Raw genomic sequence first — 15,642 nt, forward strand, 5'->3', positions numbered from 1 at the left:
ATGCCACAAAACTATGTATCTATCAGCTTTCTGAGTCTTTTTTTCATTGGTAGTCATGAGTTGGGTGAAGCTAACCATCCCAATAGGTCTCCTTTTATTACATCTAGTGCTTTTGCAAAATGATTGCCTTGGGTTTCAGGAGGCAGTTTTGCCTGTGGATCAGAACTTTTTCTAAAGAAGCTATATATGATATTATTCTCAAATCCGTAGCCTAACCGTCAGTAGCATTTGTACTCTCATCATCTAAGATAACTGGTTTTTACAGAGATTTTGCATGAAAATCAATTGGCAAATTTTAGGGAAAGCATGCTTTAAGGAGGTGGAGAATTGAATATGTCTACCTAAGTGTGATTCTGAATGAAATTCTCATAGCATTTGGTCCACAAGCCTTTAAAATGAGTCCCAAGTCTGCATCTTTAGGCCTCACTTCTTTCTGAGACCTAAATTTCTCATTTTGGGCTGCCACCTAGCCCCCTCTACCTGATTGTTCCACCAGCACCTCAGATGCATCATGTTGAACACTGCCAACTTTATTTGCAAATTTGATCCTTCTTCCTTTCCACTTCTTTATCTTAATGGTTCTGTTTTCCCAGTTCCCCTGATGTTGAATCAGAAGGCAATTTACTGTTTTATATGCAAAGCATTTGATAATTCATAGTAATCCTCAGTGGTCTCTTTTTTTTTCCTTTTTCAGTTCTCTTCACAAAAGGAAGCCATTGCCCAAAACTGTATATAACTTGCTTTCAGATCGTGATTTAAAGAAAAAGCTAAAACAGCATGGATTGTCTATTCAAGGAAATAAGCAACAACTCATTAAAAGGCACCAAGAATTTGTACACATGTACAACGCCCAATGTGATGCTTTGCATCCTAAATCAGGTAAAGTAATAAAACAGGGAATTATGCTTGTCCTCTGGATAAAGAGTTTTGTGTAGCTCAGGGATTATAAACCATAAAAAAATGTTTTTAGTAAATATGTTTTTGGGAATAGGTAAGACATGTGAACATATTCCTTCAAAAGGTACCTAGAATATAGTGTGATAAACCAGCCTTTCTCTCAGCCAGACTCAGTCCTCATTCCCTTCTCAGAGGCAGCCGCTACTGCCAGTTTCTTTTGTATCTTTCCAGAGATAGTGTGGGATGAAGAGTTCATTTAAACACCCTGGGTTGTGATCCCAGTTTTGTAGCTTCATGACTGCGTGACTTGGGCAAGTTACTTATTATCTCTGCACTTCAGTTTTCTCATCCATAAGCTAAGAGTTATACTACTACCTACTTCATAGTGTTTTTGAGAGGAATAAATGAGAAAATGCATGTAAAGTGCCCAAGAAGTACCTTAGCAAGTAGTTGCAATCAATGAATGTTGCCATAATAATTATTATTCACAAATATATATCCTTGATCATTATTGTTTTACAAAAATATTAGTATTATGTATACACTATTTAATGGTTTGTCCTTTTCATTTAACTACACGTATGTTGGAGTTGCTTTCAAGTATTAGCGTATATAGAATTGCCTAATGTTTTAAAAATTATAATATACAAACAGAAAAGTACACAAATTATAAGTGTATTATTTGGTGAATTATCACAAAGTAGACTTCGCGAAGGGAAAATGCCTTTGTAACCACTATTCAGATCACTACCAGCATCCCAGAAGCCCTGTCCCCTACCATCACTACAACCTTCATTCTCACAGATGACCGCCATCTTGATTTCTAACACTATATATGCATTTTGCCTATGTTTGATCTTTATATAAATGGAATAATAAATAGCTTATGTATTCTTTTGAGTCTGGATTTATTTGTATAATGTTATGTTTATAAGATTCGTCTGTGTTCTTGTGTACAGTTGTGATTTTTTCATTTTTGTTGCTATAGAGTGTTCCATTATATAAATATGTCACACTATTTATTCAATGGTTGATGGACATTTGGATTTTTCCACTCTTTGGCTCTTAAGAATAATGCTGCTATGAATAATTTTTTGCATGTCATGTGCACACAGGCACACAATATTTTTTGGATATTTTTACCTAGGAGTGGAATTGTTGTGTTATATTTCTGCACATGTTCAGCTTTCAGGATACAGCCAAAAACTCCATACCAATATACACTCTCATCAGGAGGGCATGAGTATTTTAATTTTTCCACATCCTTGACAACATCAGTATTGTTAATTTTCCATTTTGGCCATGCTAGTAGATCCATGGTGGTATCTCATTATGGTTTTAATTTGCATTTCCCTAATGATTTATAATGTTCAGCACATTTTTATATGCTTATTGGCCATCTGGATAGCCTCTTTGGTGAAATACCCGTTTAAATCTTATGCCCAATTTTTCTATACCGTGGATCTGTTTTCTTTTTATTTATTTGTGGTAGTGCATGATATTTTCTTGATACAAATCTTGCTGAATGTATGCATATTTAATCTCTCATTTCACCCTCTTGATGCCTTCATTTGAGAAGTAGAAGTTCTTGGCTTTAATATAATCCAGTTTGTTGCGTTTTTCCTTTTGGTTAGAGCTTTTTTTATGTCCTTACCTACCGCAAGATCATGAGGCTCTTCTCTTATTTTCTTCTAAAAGCTTTATTGTTTGTGCTTTTACAGTTTATCTGAGATTGATTTTAGCGTATGTTGTGAGGTAGAGGAGTTGTTTTTTTTTTCCGTATGGATAGCCAATTGGTGCAGCACCATTTATTGAAAAACATTCTTTCCCCACTGAATTGTTAGTGTATCTTGGCTGAGAATCAGCTAACTGTGTATGTGTGGGTCTGCACATTGTTTTGTTGCATTGGGTCATTTATTTATCTTTGTTCCAGTAGCATCCTGTCTTCATTACTTTGAGTAATTTGTGGTAGATCTTGCTATCTGGTCGTGTGGTTCCTCCAGCTTTGTTGTTATTCAGATTGCCTTGGTTTTGGTAGGCCCTTAGTATCTCCGTATAAATTTTAGAATAAGCTTGTAAATTTCCGTTAAGAAACAAAAACCTGCTTGGATTTTGACTGAGATTATGTTGAATCTCTACATCAATTTGGAGAAAGTCGCTATCTGTACAGTTTTTGAGTCTTCCAAACCATGAATTTGTTTTATCCCTTTAGCTGTTTTTCATTTCTGATAGTAATGTTTTACGGTCTTCATCATGAAGGGCTTTCGTACAGACTTATTCATTGGTATTTGATATTTTTGATGCAGTTGTAAGTGGTGTCCTATTCTAAAATGTCAATTTTTAGTTTTTTGTTGCCGGTGTATAAAAATACAATGGACTTTTATATATTGTCCTTGTATCCAGTGACTTGTTATATTCACTTTTTATGTGTGCATTTTTAAATTGAGATGTAATTTACTTAAGATATTCTTTTATTTTTTTTTTTTAATTTTTTAATTTTTTTTTTTTTTTAAAGATTTTGTTTTTTCCTTTTTCTCCCCAAAGCCCCCCGGTACATAGTTGTGTATTCTTCATTGTGGGTTCCTCTAGCTGTGGCATGTGGGACGCTGCCTCAGCGTGGTTTGATGAGCAGTGCCATGTCCGCGCCCAGCATTCGAACCAACGAAACACTGGGCCGCCTCCAGCGGAGCGCGCGAACGTAACCACTTGGCCACGGGGCCAGCCCCTTAAGATATTCTTTTAAAATGTACAGTTAGATGAGTTTTGACAAATGTATGGATAGTTGTGTGGCTATCCTTTCAGTCAAAATAGAGTACATTTTCTTTACTCTCAAAAGTTCCTTTGCCCCTTTGCAATAAATTCCTTCCTCCATACCCTAAGGCCCTAGGAAATACTGATCTCTTTTATGTCCCTATAGTTTTGCCTGTTGTAAAATGCCAGATAAATGGAGTTATACAAATTGTATGGTATGCGGTCTTTTGTGTCTGGCTTCTTTCACTTAGCACAATGCTTTTTTCTTTTTTTTTAAACTATTTTTTTTCTGCTTTTTCTCCCCAAACCCCCTCAGTACATAGTTGTATATTTTAGTTGTGGGTCCTTCTAGTTGTGGCATGTGGGGTACCGCCTCAGCATGGACTGATGAGCAGTGCCATGTCTGCGCCAAGGATCCAAACCGGCAAAACCCTGGGCAGCTGAAGTGGAGTGCGTGAACTTAACCCCTCGGCCACGGGCTGGCCCCAGCACAATGCTTTTGAGATCTATCCATGTTGCTGCGTTTATCAGGAGTTCATTCGTTTTTATTGCTAAGCAGTGTTCCACTTCATGGCTGTACTACAATTTGTATATCTATTCACCTATTAATGGACAACTAAACTCTCCAATTTTTGGCTAGTATAGATAAGCTGCTGTGAACACGGGCTTACAGATCTTTGTATAGCCATATGTTTTCATTCTTGGCTAAATACCCAGGAGTAGAATCGCTGGGTCATGTGGTAAGTGTATGCTTACAAATATAAGAAACTGCCAAACTGGTTTTCAAATGGCTGCACCATTTTGCGTTGTATGAGAGATCCACATTCTTTGCATCCTGGTAACACTTAGTAGTTTCAGTCTTCTTAGTTTTAGCCTTTCTGGTGGGTATGTAGTGGCATCTCATTATGGTTTTAATTTGCATTTTGCTGAGGCTAATGCTGTTGATCATCTTTTCATGTGCTTATTTGCTCTTTGTATATTTTCTTTGATCAAGGGTCTGTTGAAATATTTTGTCCATTAGCATGTTTTTATTGACTGTAAGAGTTATTTATGTATTCTAGATACCAGTCATTTGTCAAATATATGTATTGTGAATATTTTATCCTAGGCTGTGGCTTGCCTTGTAATTTTTTTAATAGACTCTTTTGAGGAGCAGAAGTTTTTCATTTTGATGAAGTCCAGTTTACCACTTGTTTCTTTTATGGTTCATGCTTTTTGTGTTCTACCAAGAAATATTTGCCTATTCTGAGATCACAAAGATTTTCTGCTATGTTTTCTTCCAGAAGTTTTATAATTTTAGCTTTTACATTTAAGTGTATGATCCATTTCCAGTTAATTTTTCTATATGGTGTGAGGTGAAGATTAAGGCTCATTTTTAAAGATGTTGGATATCTATTTTTTTTCCAGTACCATTTATTAAAAAGCTCTTCTTTCTCCATTGAATTACCTGGCCTCCTTTGTCAAAAATCCATGGACCCACATAGGTCTGTGAATATATCTTGAGTCTGTTCTGTTCCGTTGGTCCATATGTCTGATCTTTTACAATTCCACACCCTTGATTACTGTAGTTTTATTATAAGTCCTGAAGTCAGGTAGTGTAAGTCCTTCAACCTTGTTCTTTGTCAAAATTGTTTTGGCTATTCCACGTCCTTTGCATTTCCAAATAAATGTTGACTCAGTTTATTAATATCTACAAAAAAGCCTTCTGGAATTTTGATTGGGATTACATTAATAGATCAAGTTAGAGAGAATTGATATCTTAATGCTATTGAGTCTTTTAATACCAAAAATGTTCTATATTTATTTAGGTCTCTATTAGTTTCTCTCAGCATTGCTTTCTAGTTTTCTATGTACATGTCTTCCACATATTTTGTTAAATGTATCCCTAAGTATTTCATGTTTTTTTGTGCTGTTGTAAGTGGTGTTTTTTATTTCAATTTCTCATTGTTCATTACTGTTTTAAAGAATCATTTTGATATATTGATTTTTGTATATTTACCTTAACTTTTTAAGTTAATATTTGTTATGTTTATTTTTTTATTTATTTTTTTATTAAGGTTATGAAAGTTAGCATCCTTGTGAAATTACAGTTATACATCATTATTAGTCATGTTGTAGGTACACCACTTCACCCCTAGTGCCCTCCCCCCGACCCCCTTTCCCCTGGCAACCACCGATCAGTTCTCTTTGTCCATATGTTAACTACCACCTATGAGTGGAGTCATACAGAGTTCGTCTTTCTCTGTCTGGCTTATTTCACTCAACATAATACCCTCAAGGTCTATCCAGCTTGTTATGAATGGGATGACTTTGTCCTTTTTTATGGCTGAGTAGTATTCCATTGTATATATATACCACATCTTCTTTATCCAATCATCAGTTGCTGGGCACTTAGGTTGGTTCCATGACTTGGCTATTGTGAATAATGCTGCGATGAACATAGGGGTGCATGGAACTTTTGGAATTGCTGATTTCAGGTTCTTAGGATAGATACCCAGTAGTGGGATGGCTGAGTCATAAGGTATTTCTATTCTTAACTTTTTGAAGAATCTCCATACTGTTTTCCATAGTGGCTGCACCAGTTTGCATTTCCACCAACAGTGTATGAGGGTTCCCTTTTCTCCACAGCCTCTCCAACATTTGTCACTCTTGGTTTTGGATATTTTTGCCATTCTAACAGGTGTAAGGTGCTATCTTAGTGTAGTTTTGATTTGCATTTCCCTGATGATTAGTGATGATGAGCATCTTTTCATGTGTCTATTGGCCATCCGTATATCTTCTTTGGAGAAATGTCAGTTCATGTCCCCTGCCCATTTTGTAATTGGGTTGTTTGATTTTTTATTGTTGAGTTGTGTGAGTTCTTTGTATATTATGGAGATTAACCCTTTGTCGGATAAATAACTTGTGAATACTTTTTTCCAATTAGTGGGCTGTTTTTTTGTTTCAATCCTGTTTTCCCTTGCCTTGAAGAAGCTCTTTAGTCTGATGAAGTCCCATTTGTTTATTCTTTCTATTGTTTCCCTCGTCTGAGGGTTATGGTGTCCGAAAAGATTCTTTTGAAGCTGATGTCAAAGAGTGTACTGCCGATGTTCTCTTCTAGAAGCCTTATTGTTTCAGGCCTAATCTTTAGGTCTTTGATCCATTTTGAGTTTATTTTAGTAAATGGTGAAAAAGAATGGTTGATTTTCATTCTTTTACATGTGGCTGTCCAGTTTTCCCAGCACCATTGGTTGAAGAGACTTTCTTTCCTCCATTGTAGGCCCTCAGCTCCTTTGTCAAAGATTAGCTGTCCATAGATGTGTGGTTTTATTTCTGGGCTTTCAATTCTGTTCCATTGATCTGTGCACCTGTTTTTGTATCAGTATGACCTTGTTAACTTTTGAAGCTCACGTTTTATTTCTAGTTGCTTTTCTATAGATTCCTTAGGAATTTTTATGTACACAATCATGTCAATGTTTTTTTCAATCTGTATGCTTTTTATTTCTTTTTCTTACTTTATTGCACTGGTTAGACCCATTACACTCAATGTTGTATGGAAGTATAAACTAACATCCTTTCTTATTTCCAATCTTATGGGTGAAATATTCAGTCTTTCACCATTAAGTATGATAGCTGTAGGTCTTCAGAGATGCCTTTTTTGAGGTCGAGGACGTTTCTTTTAATGTAAGTATTTAAAATTACAAATTTTCCTGTAAGCACTTTTTTACCTACATCCACAAATGTTGATATGTTGTATTTTCCTTTTCATTCAGTTAAAATATTTTTCTAGTCTTTTTTGTAGTTTTTTATTTGACCCGTGGGTTATTTAGAGGTGTTTCAGTTTCCAACTATTTAGATACTTCCCAGGTATCGTTTTATTATTTGTTTCTAATTTGATTCCACTTAACCAATTCTGTACACTTACTGAGAACTTGTTTTATAACTCAGCATTAGGCCTTCCTTGGGAATGTCCCATAAACGCTTGAAAATTTTACTTTTTTTGCTTGTTATAATCTATAAAATGTATATAAAGTTGCTTGACAGCATATTCAAGTCTTCTACATCCTTCCTGATACTATATTCACTGATTCTGTCAGTCACTGAGAGGGTTATCGAAATCTCCTGCTATGTGGATTTTCCATTTTCCTTTTTATATGTCTAGTTTTTCTTACATTTTGGCTCAGTCCTTAGGCATCTGTGCATTTAGTATTGTTATGTCTTCTTGAGGAGTTAACGTATTTATTATTATGAAATATTTGTCTTTGTCTCTGGTACTGTTCCTTATCTCAAAATCTATTTTATCTCCTATGAATATAGCTACTCTAATTTATCTTATTTCACTCTTTTTCTTTAAACGTATTGTCTGATTATAGATTGTGGTTTTTTGTAAGCAGTATGTGTTCTGGATTTGTTTTTTAAATTTAATTTGGTAAGGTATATGTCAAATTGTAGAGTTTAAACCATTTTTGTTTCATTATTGCTTGCTTTTAAGTCGACCCTCTTGCTCTTTGTTTTCTGTTTGTCCTGTCCATTCTTTGTTTCTTCTTTGTTTCCTTGCTTTCTTTTGGATTAATTATTTTTTAGTTTTCCATTTTATCTCCACTTTTGGCTTATACCTCTGTTTAATTTCTTTTAGTGATTAATCTAGAGTTTACCATGTGCATTATCACATTCTACCTTCAAATAGTATAATACTACATGTATAACGTAAAGACCTTACGACTTCCATCCTTTCTTTTGTTGTTGTCATAGTTTTCTTCGATATATGTTATAAACCTCATAATACCTTGTTACCATTTTTGCTTTGAACTATCAGTTTTCTTTTAAAGAAAATAAAAAAAAAAAGAAAGTCTCTGCCTACACATTTACCATTTTGAGTATTCTTCATTTCTGTGTTGAGATCCAGGTTTCCATCTGATGTCATTTTCTTTTGACCTGAAAAACTTTATTTAGTATTTCCTGTAGTGCCGATGTGCTGTTGAGACAGATTGTCTCAGCTTTTATTTTTCTGAAAAAGTCTTAATTTTGCATTCTTTTTAAAAAACTTTATTTGGAAATAACTTTGAACTCCTGGGGAAAATGGAAACACTGTCACAAAGAACATGTACATACCCTTTACACAGATTGACCTATTAGCATTTTGCCCCATTTGCTGTATGAATTACTGTTTCTCGCTGTGTGTATGAAAGTTTATGTGTATGTTCATCTTTATTCACACATATTCTTTTAAACCATTTTAGAATAAGTTGTATAATCTTGACTCTTTACTGCTAAATGCTTCATTGTGTTTCCTATAAAAAAGGATATTCTCTTTTATTTTCACAGTACAGTTGTCAGTTTCAGTAAATTCAACTTTGTTACAGTACTTTAATCTATCATCTCTATTCTAGTTTGAGCAGTGGACCCAATAATGGCCTTTATGGATTTTTTTCCCTTCAGTACATGATTCAGTTTTGGCTCACATATTGCATTTAGTTGTAATATCTTTTCAATCTCTTTCAATCTGGAACAATTTCTCAGCCTTTTTTTGTCTTTTATGACTTTGGCATTTTAAAAGAATACAGTCTTTGTTGTTGCTTTTTTTCCAAAATAGAATGTTTCTCATTTTGGCTTTGTCTGGTGTTTCCTTATAATTGCATTCAGGTTGTGCATTCCTGGCCAGAATACTATATAAGTGATGCTTTGTCCTTCTGAGAATATCGCATCCAGAGATATTTGACATTTCTGTGCCCCTCATTTGTGATGGCAGGTTTGATCACCCTGTCAGTTCCTCCGTTGTATACTTTCCCCCATGCTACTAATAGTTTCCTGCTCTCTACTAAGAAATCTAGAGAGAGAGACTTTAATACCACGTTAATATCCTATACCTCACTAAAATTTTGCCCCTATATTTAGCATTCTTTGGTAATTTTACCTAAACTAATCTTTTCTGTGATAGTTGCAAAATGATGGTTTTCTTTTTCTTTTTTTTTCTTCAAGATTTTGTTTTTCCCTTTTCTCCCCAAAGGCCCCCGGTACATAGTTGTATATTTTTAGTTGTGGATCCTTCTAATTGTGGCATGTGGGATGCCACCTCAGCATGGCTTGATAAGCGGTGCCATGTCCGTGCCCAGGATCCAAACCGGCGAAACCCTGGGGTGCCAGAGAGGAGTGCACGAACTTAACCACTCGGCCACTGGGCTGTCCCAAAATGATGATTTTCTAACTTCAGCAGTCCTTCCATGTTTGCTGATTGACACTTGCCATGATTCTGAAAACGAGCACTCCCTTACTCTCTTTTTCCTTTATTCGTCTGTTATCAATATGGATTCACAGATTTATAACTTGTTGCCATGCTTAATTATTTTGGTATTTATGTTTTTCCAGATTTGGCCAGTGGGACCCTCTTTATGCTGATTCCTGGTCCTCATGATGTGCCTCCATTATTATTATTATTATTATTTTTTTTTTTTACCATTTCCTTATTTCCAGCAGAGCGAGATAGTGCAGGCTCACCTTGTTCTCTCTCCCAGCCCTGGAATCAGCCATTTCCCTCTGGAGCTTTGGTTCTTTCTTTGGGGAAATCAAGGTGTGGCTACTAGCTATGCTCATTGCTACCTGGTAGCTTTGCTTCTAGGCTCTTCCAGCAGATGGAGTTCAGGAATATATGCATATATATACATATGCATATGTGGATATGGATATACATACACACACACGTATGCTATATGTATGTGTACACATACAAATCGTTTACACTTATATATATTAGAAATCATGAGAATATGCCAGTAGCCTATTCTCAATCCAACCCCACAAGGGTCTTCTTTTTCCATATTGTGCATGTTTCTTTTTTCCACAATGAGAATTTTCCCTCCCAGTAGCTTTGGCACATTTACTAATTTGTTCAGTTGTGTAGTACTTCTAAGATAGTCTCAGACTTGCTGCATCTATACCACTACAGCACTGCAAAACAGACCTACCTATGAGAAAGCATTTCAGAGTCTTTTTAGTTCTCTCTACCCAGCCTTCCTCTCCCCTGCACCTTCACCTGGACTGAGGGCACACAGTCAAATACTGTGTTCATTTGTTCCTTTTTGCCTCCTTTTATTGTGGTTATGTTATTTCTTTGAAACACAGTGGGGCTCATTTGTTTCACTTTGTTTCCAGTTTTTGTTGTTGTTTAGTTCCTCCTCCTCAGTACAAGGAATTAATAACTTGTATAACATTTAAACTACTTTAAAAAAGATATATTTTTATAATGAACCAATTGCTGTCATAAAAGTATTACATACAGTAGCAGGTTTGTTTTCTTTTGTTTCAAGAGTGTTCCTAATTTGCTGAAGCATTTTTGTGATGGTAGCTTTAAAAGTCTTGTCAGATAATTCCAGCATCTGAGTCATCTCAGTGTTGGCCTCTGTTGATTGCCTTTTCTCGTTCAAGTTAGGATTTTCCTGCTTCTTACTACGACAAGTGTTTTTATTGTATCCTGGACATTTTGAATGTAGTATGAAATTCTAGTTCTTGTTTAAATATTCTACTTTAGCAGGCAGTCACCCTGTTTAGGTTTAGCATGCAGAGCCTGGCCTACTTCTTGGGCTGTGGTTCTAATGACAGTTTAGTTTTCAGAGCCATTGCAGTGTTATTCTTGTCTGTGTCATTTAATTTCTACGTGGGGGCCACTCTGTACACCTGGTATTCCACATTGTGGTTCAGCTTGCAAACCTTTGACATATTAATTCTAGACAGTTTCACATGTGAGTTGTTCAGGGGTGTGTCCAGGATATCCTGTGCAGGTTTAAAGAATGCTTTTCTCCAGGGTTCTTCTCTTTGAGATCCTTCCTCTAATCACTAGTTAAAGGGTGAGGGTGCCACCTGCCACTGCTGGGTAGAGGTAGAAGTCTAGGCTCCTCACTGGGTCTCCACTGACGCTGCGTTGGCGGGAGAGGAAAGCCTGCCTCAGGCCTCCTGCTCCTGCTGGGTGGATGTGGGGCTGGAAGTCCACACCCCGTCTTGTTCTCTGGTGATACTGCAGGAGCTGAGAGCAGCAGCAGTGTTTGGCTGGAGTTGGTCAGCTATTGTCAGAAAGGTTTCTGATCTCTGCTTTTCACAGTCCTTTGCTTAGAGAAAATAGATTTTTCTTGGGGCTTTTTTTTTCTGTACGTGTTAGTGGTTCTGAGTTCCAGTCTGGGATATATACAGAAGATAAAAAGAAAATCCAGGGAACTCACCATGGTGGTGTTCCTCAAATTCTGAGGTCCTTAGCCGGTCCTTCTACCTTTCAGAGTTCTCTTCTCATTGTCTGTTGTAGCCAGGGTTTTTAAGTCATACTTAGTGGGGAAAAATATGAGAAATGAGAAGAGAAACGAATCTAATCTATCTTGTTGGGAATCAGAAGTTCTTGTTCATCTATTTTTAATTTCTGCTCTAGGTGCAAACACATTTAGGATTGTTGTGTCTTCTTGGTGAATTGACCCCTTTATATAATTTCCCTCTTTATCCCTGATAACATTCATTGTTCTGAAGTCTCTTGTGCCTCTTATTAATATAGCCATTCCAGGTTTCTTTTCATTAATATTTACATGATGCATCTCTTTCCATACTTTATTTTGAACCTGTGTCTTTTATTTAAAATGTCTTTCTGTGTTGAAAGCATTTAGTTTGGTCTTGCTTTTTTATCCAGTCTGTGTTCTCTGTCTCTTATTGGCGCTATTAGACAGTTTACATTTAATGTTAATTATTGATACAATTGGTTTTAAACTTGACATCTTGCTAGTTGTTTCCTGTTTGTTTCATCTGATTTTTCTTTTATCCTTTTCTTTACTCTTTTGCATTATTTTTTATTATTACATTTTATTTCTACTATTGGCTTGTTGTTTTACTTCTTTTTCAGAGTTTTAGTGGTTGCCCTAGTGTTTGTAATAGGCACCTTTAATCAGTCACGGTCTACACTGAAATAGTGTGCTGCTTCACTTGTAGTGTGAGAACCTTATGATGGTTTACTCCCAGTCTCTAATTCTTTGTGCCATTGTTGTTATGAATTTTATCACTTTTACATATGCTGTCAACACAATACATTGTTACTATTTTTCCTTTAAAGAGACAACTGTCTTTTAGAGTAGGTAAAAATAAGACAAATCTATTTTATATTTACCTTCATTTTTACTATCTCTAGCACTCGTTATTTCTTCATAGAGAGGTGGTTTCTGTTTTTATGTTTCTTCTGCTTGAAGAATCCCTTTAACAGTTTCTGTAGTACAGGACTGCTAATGATACATTCTCTCAGTTTTTGTTTGTCTCAGGAAATGTTTTGAAAAGTATTTCCATTGGTATAGAATTCTGGATTGGCAGGGGTTTTTTTTCCCCTAGCACTTGAATTCATCACGTCATTGTCTTCTGGCTTGAATAGTTTCTGACGAGAAGCATGACGTGATGCTTGGTTTTTCTTTGTGTAATATGCCTCTTTTCTCTAGCTTCAGAATTTTCTCTGTGTGTCTATGTGTATGTAACTTATTGTATTTTTGTTTTTTTTTTTTTATATTCTTTGAGCTTCTTGCATTTGTGGTTTGATGTCTTTCATTATATTTGGCAAATTCTGGCCATTAGGTTTCAAATATTTCTTCTCCCTTTTTTCTTCTTCTTCTGGGATTTCTATTAGATCTTTGTTAGACCTTTTGATATTGTCCCACAGCTCTTAGATGCTCTGTTCTGGTTTTTTTCCCTTCCTTCTTTTTTTCCTCTCTGTTTCAGTCTAGGCAATACTATCAATCCCATTTCAAGTTCACTGATTCTTTCCTTAGTTGGGTCAAATTATCTCTGTTAATGTGTTTTTTATGTCTAACATTTCTATTTTATTCTTCTTGATGGTTTTATCTCTCTCCTGGAATGCCCCATCTATTCAGGCATGTTGTTCATCTTTTCTACTAGATATTTTAGTGTGTTAATCATAGTTACTTTATTAATTTTTTTTGAGGAAGACAGCCCTGAGCTAACATCTACTGCCAATCCTCCTTTTTTTGCTGAGGAAGACTGGCCCTGAGCTAACATCCGTGCCCATCGTCCTCTACTTTATATGTGGGATGCCTACCACAGCATGGCTTGCTAAGCAGTATGTAGGTCTGCACCTGGGATCCGAATAGGCAAACCCCAATCCACCAAAGCACAGCGTGTGAACTTAACCACTGTGCCACCAGGCCAGCCCCTACTCATAGTTATTTTAAATTCCATCTCTGACAGTTTTAACATCTGGGTGATATCTGAGTTTGGTTTTGTTATTGTTGTTTGCTTGCTTGCTTGTTTGTGTATCTTGTAAATTTCGGTTGAAAGCCAGACTTTATATGTGAGAACCTTAACACTGAAGTAAATAGTATTTTTGCCTAAAAAATGGGTATGTCCTCTTTTGCTAGATCTTTATTGTGTGAGGTTGACTTGACTTTATTGTTGTTGCTGTGATTGTCCTCAGTTTACCACCAGTTTCATATCCCTTATGCTTAGGTTGGTGGCTGGGTTTCCAGAAGTTGTTTTCTTTTTCTATGTCCCTGTATCACTGACTCTTAAGTTTCCCTGTAGCCTGTGTCTTTCACAGGGTCTCTCTCCATGCTGCTTCTCCCACAGTGGTCAATTACTCTTACTTGTCACTTGGAGCGTGCTAGCTCTGTGGCAGGGAGCATGGGGCGGTTCTCTGTTATTCTAGTTTAGCCTCAGTGTTAGGCAAGCCCTATGATCCTAGGTCTCAGGACTGGGGCTCTCTCCATGATCCTGTCCCTCCCCAAGTGGCAGGGGTCCTCTGGTGCTTTCCTGACTCTCCTGCAGGGTTGGTTCGTTTGTTTCCTTCTCCCCAGCAACAGTGGGTAATTTACCTGTGCTCTGAGGACTATAGTTTTGCTGACCTTCTCTCAGTGGCCTAGTGCTTTTGTCTCTTAAGGGTTAAGGATCTTGTGGGGCTTCATGTCTTTACTGCAGTGGGGGCTGTTGTCATTTCCCAGGCCTGGACCTGGAGGGATATTTTTCTAGTTTCCTGCCCTTTCCCTAGTAATTCTTGTGAGTACCCAATAAAGTCTATAGAAAATAGCCTTGGAATAGGTATGACTCCTCTGTGTCTGAGCTTCTCAGGATTTTTATGCTTTCATAGTGGTTTACACTTGGCCTTTTGTACTTCATCAAAAGTTTAGCCGAAATCATCTTACCCAGAGGTAGGATGGTCCCCGTCCTTCTCCTGTGCACTGCCTTCTGTCAACCAGTGCTCATGGCTCCTCTCTCCTCTAAGGCACCTGTCTTTCCTTAGATTTCAGGCTAGTTGGTTGCTCTGTGACCTTACCTCTGATGGATTCAAGACAAGTTACAGTTTTATAGATTAGCCTTTTCTTGTTAGGGTGTGAGTGACACTGTATCCAGCTCTCTACATCATGAACAGAATCAGAAGTTTTCCTGAAAGATTTAAGCCCCTAAATTGTATCCACTCCTACCATAGTTTCTTTAATAGCTTAGAAGAGTGTGGCAGATGTTCTCTGTGTTGAATAAGACTTGCCTTAATGGAGCAGATAGAATGCAAGTGGTCCCTTTGCTTTGCCGTTATACCATGATTCCCATTACACCGTGAGTTTAAGCTAGCTGTTCATGCTCACAGAGATAGACATTGTTTACCTTGTTTCTACAAGTTTTGTAATATTAAGGAGGCAAAAGGTACTTCTCAGTACTCAAAAAACATAAACTTTAAATTGAAGTAATTGCATTCTTCAGTGATCCTCTTGAGGACTGTGGGTTTGTAAAAAACTTTTTAATAGGAATTATTTCAAATTTATATAGAAGTAGAGTGAAGAGTATAGAGTTACCCTATGTACCTTTTATCCAGCTTAAAAAGTTATCAGCCCAGGCCTAATGTTGTGTCCTCTGTCATTTACACCCCTTCCCCCATGGACTATTTTGAAGCAAATTCCAGACATAGTGTCGTTTTGTGTATAAATGTGTGTAAAGGATTGTAGATTTTTATTCTATACCATATGTATTTTAGTTTTAATGTGTTGGCTTTTGGGGCAG

The 15,642-nt window shown here is 36.6% G+C and overlaps 1 protein-coding gene across 12 annotated transcripts in view; it reads left to right on the forward strand.

Annotated features, from left to right (window-relative positions):
- Positions 1–15,642, forward strand: part of RAD18 (RAD18 E3 ubiquitin protein ligase) — a 161,129-nt gene that overhangs the window by 61,804 nt on the left and 83,683 nt on the right. For all 12 annotated transcript variants that reach the window (XM_070576664.1, XM_008532477.2, XM_008532476.2 and 9 more), the window contains one exon: positions 695–879. In XM_070576664.1, the coding sequence (XP_070432765.1) occupies positions 695–879 (185 nt within the window). The remainder of the gene's footprint in view (positions 1–694; positions 880–15,642) is intronic.

This window comes from Equus przewalskii, chromosome 15, assembly GCF_037783145.1.
Source record: "Equus przewalskii isolate Varuska chromosome 15, EquPr2, whole genome shotgun sequence".
NCBI lineage: Eukaryota > Metazoa > Chordata > Mammalia > Perissodactyla > Equidae > Equus > Equus przewalskii.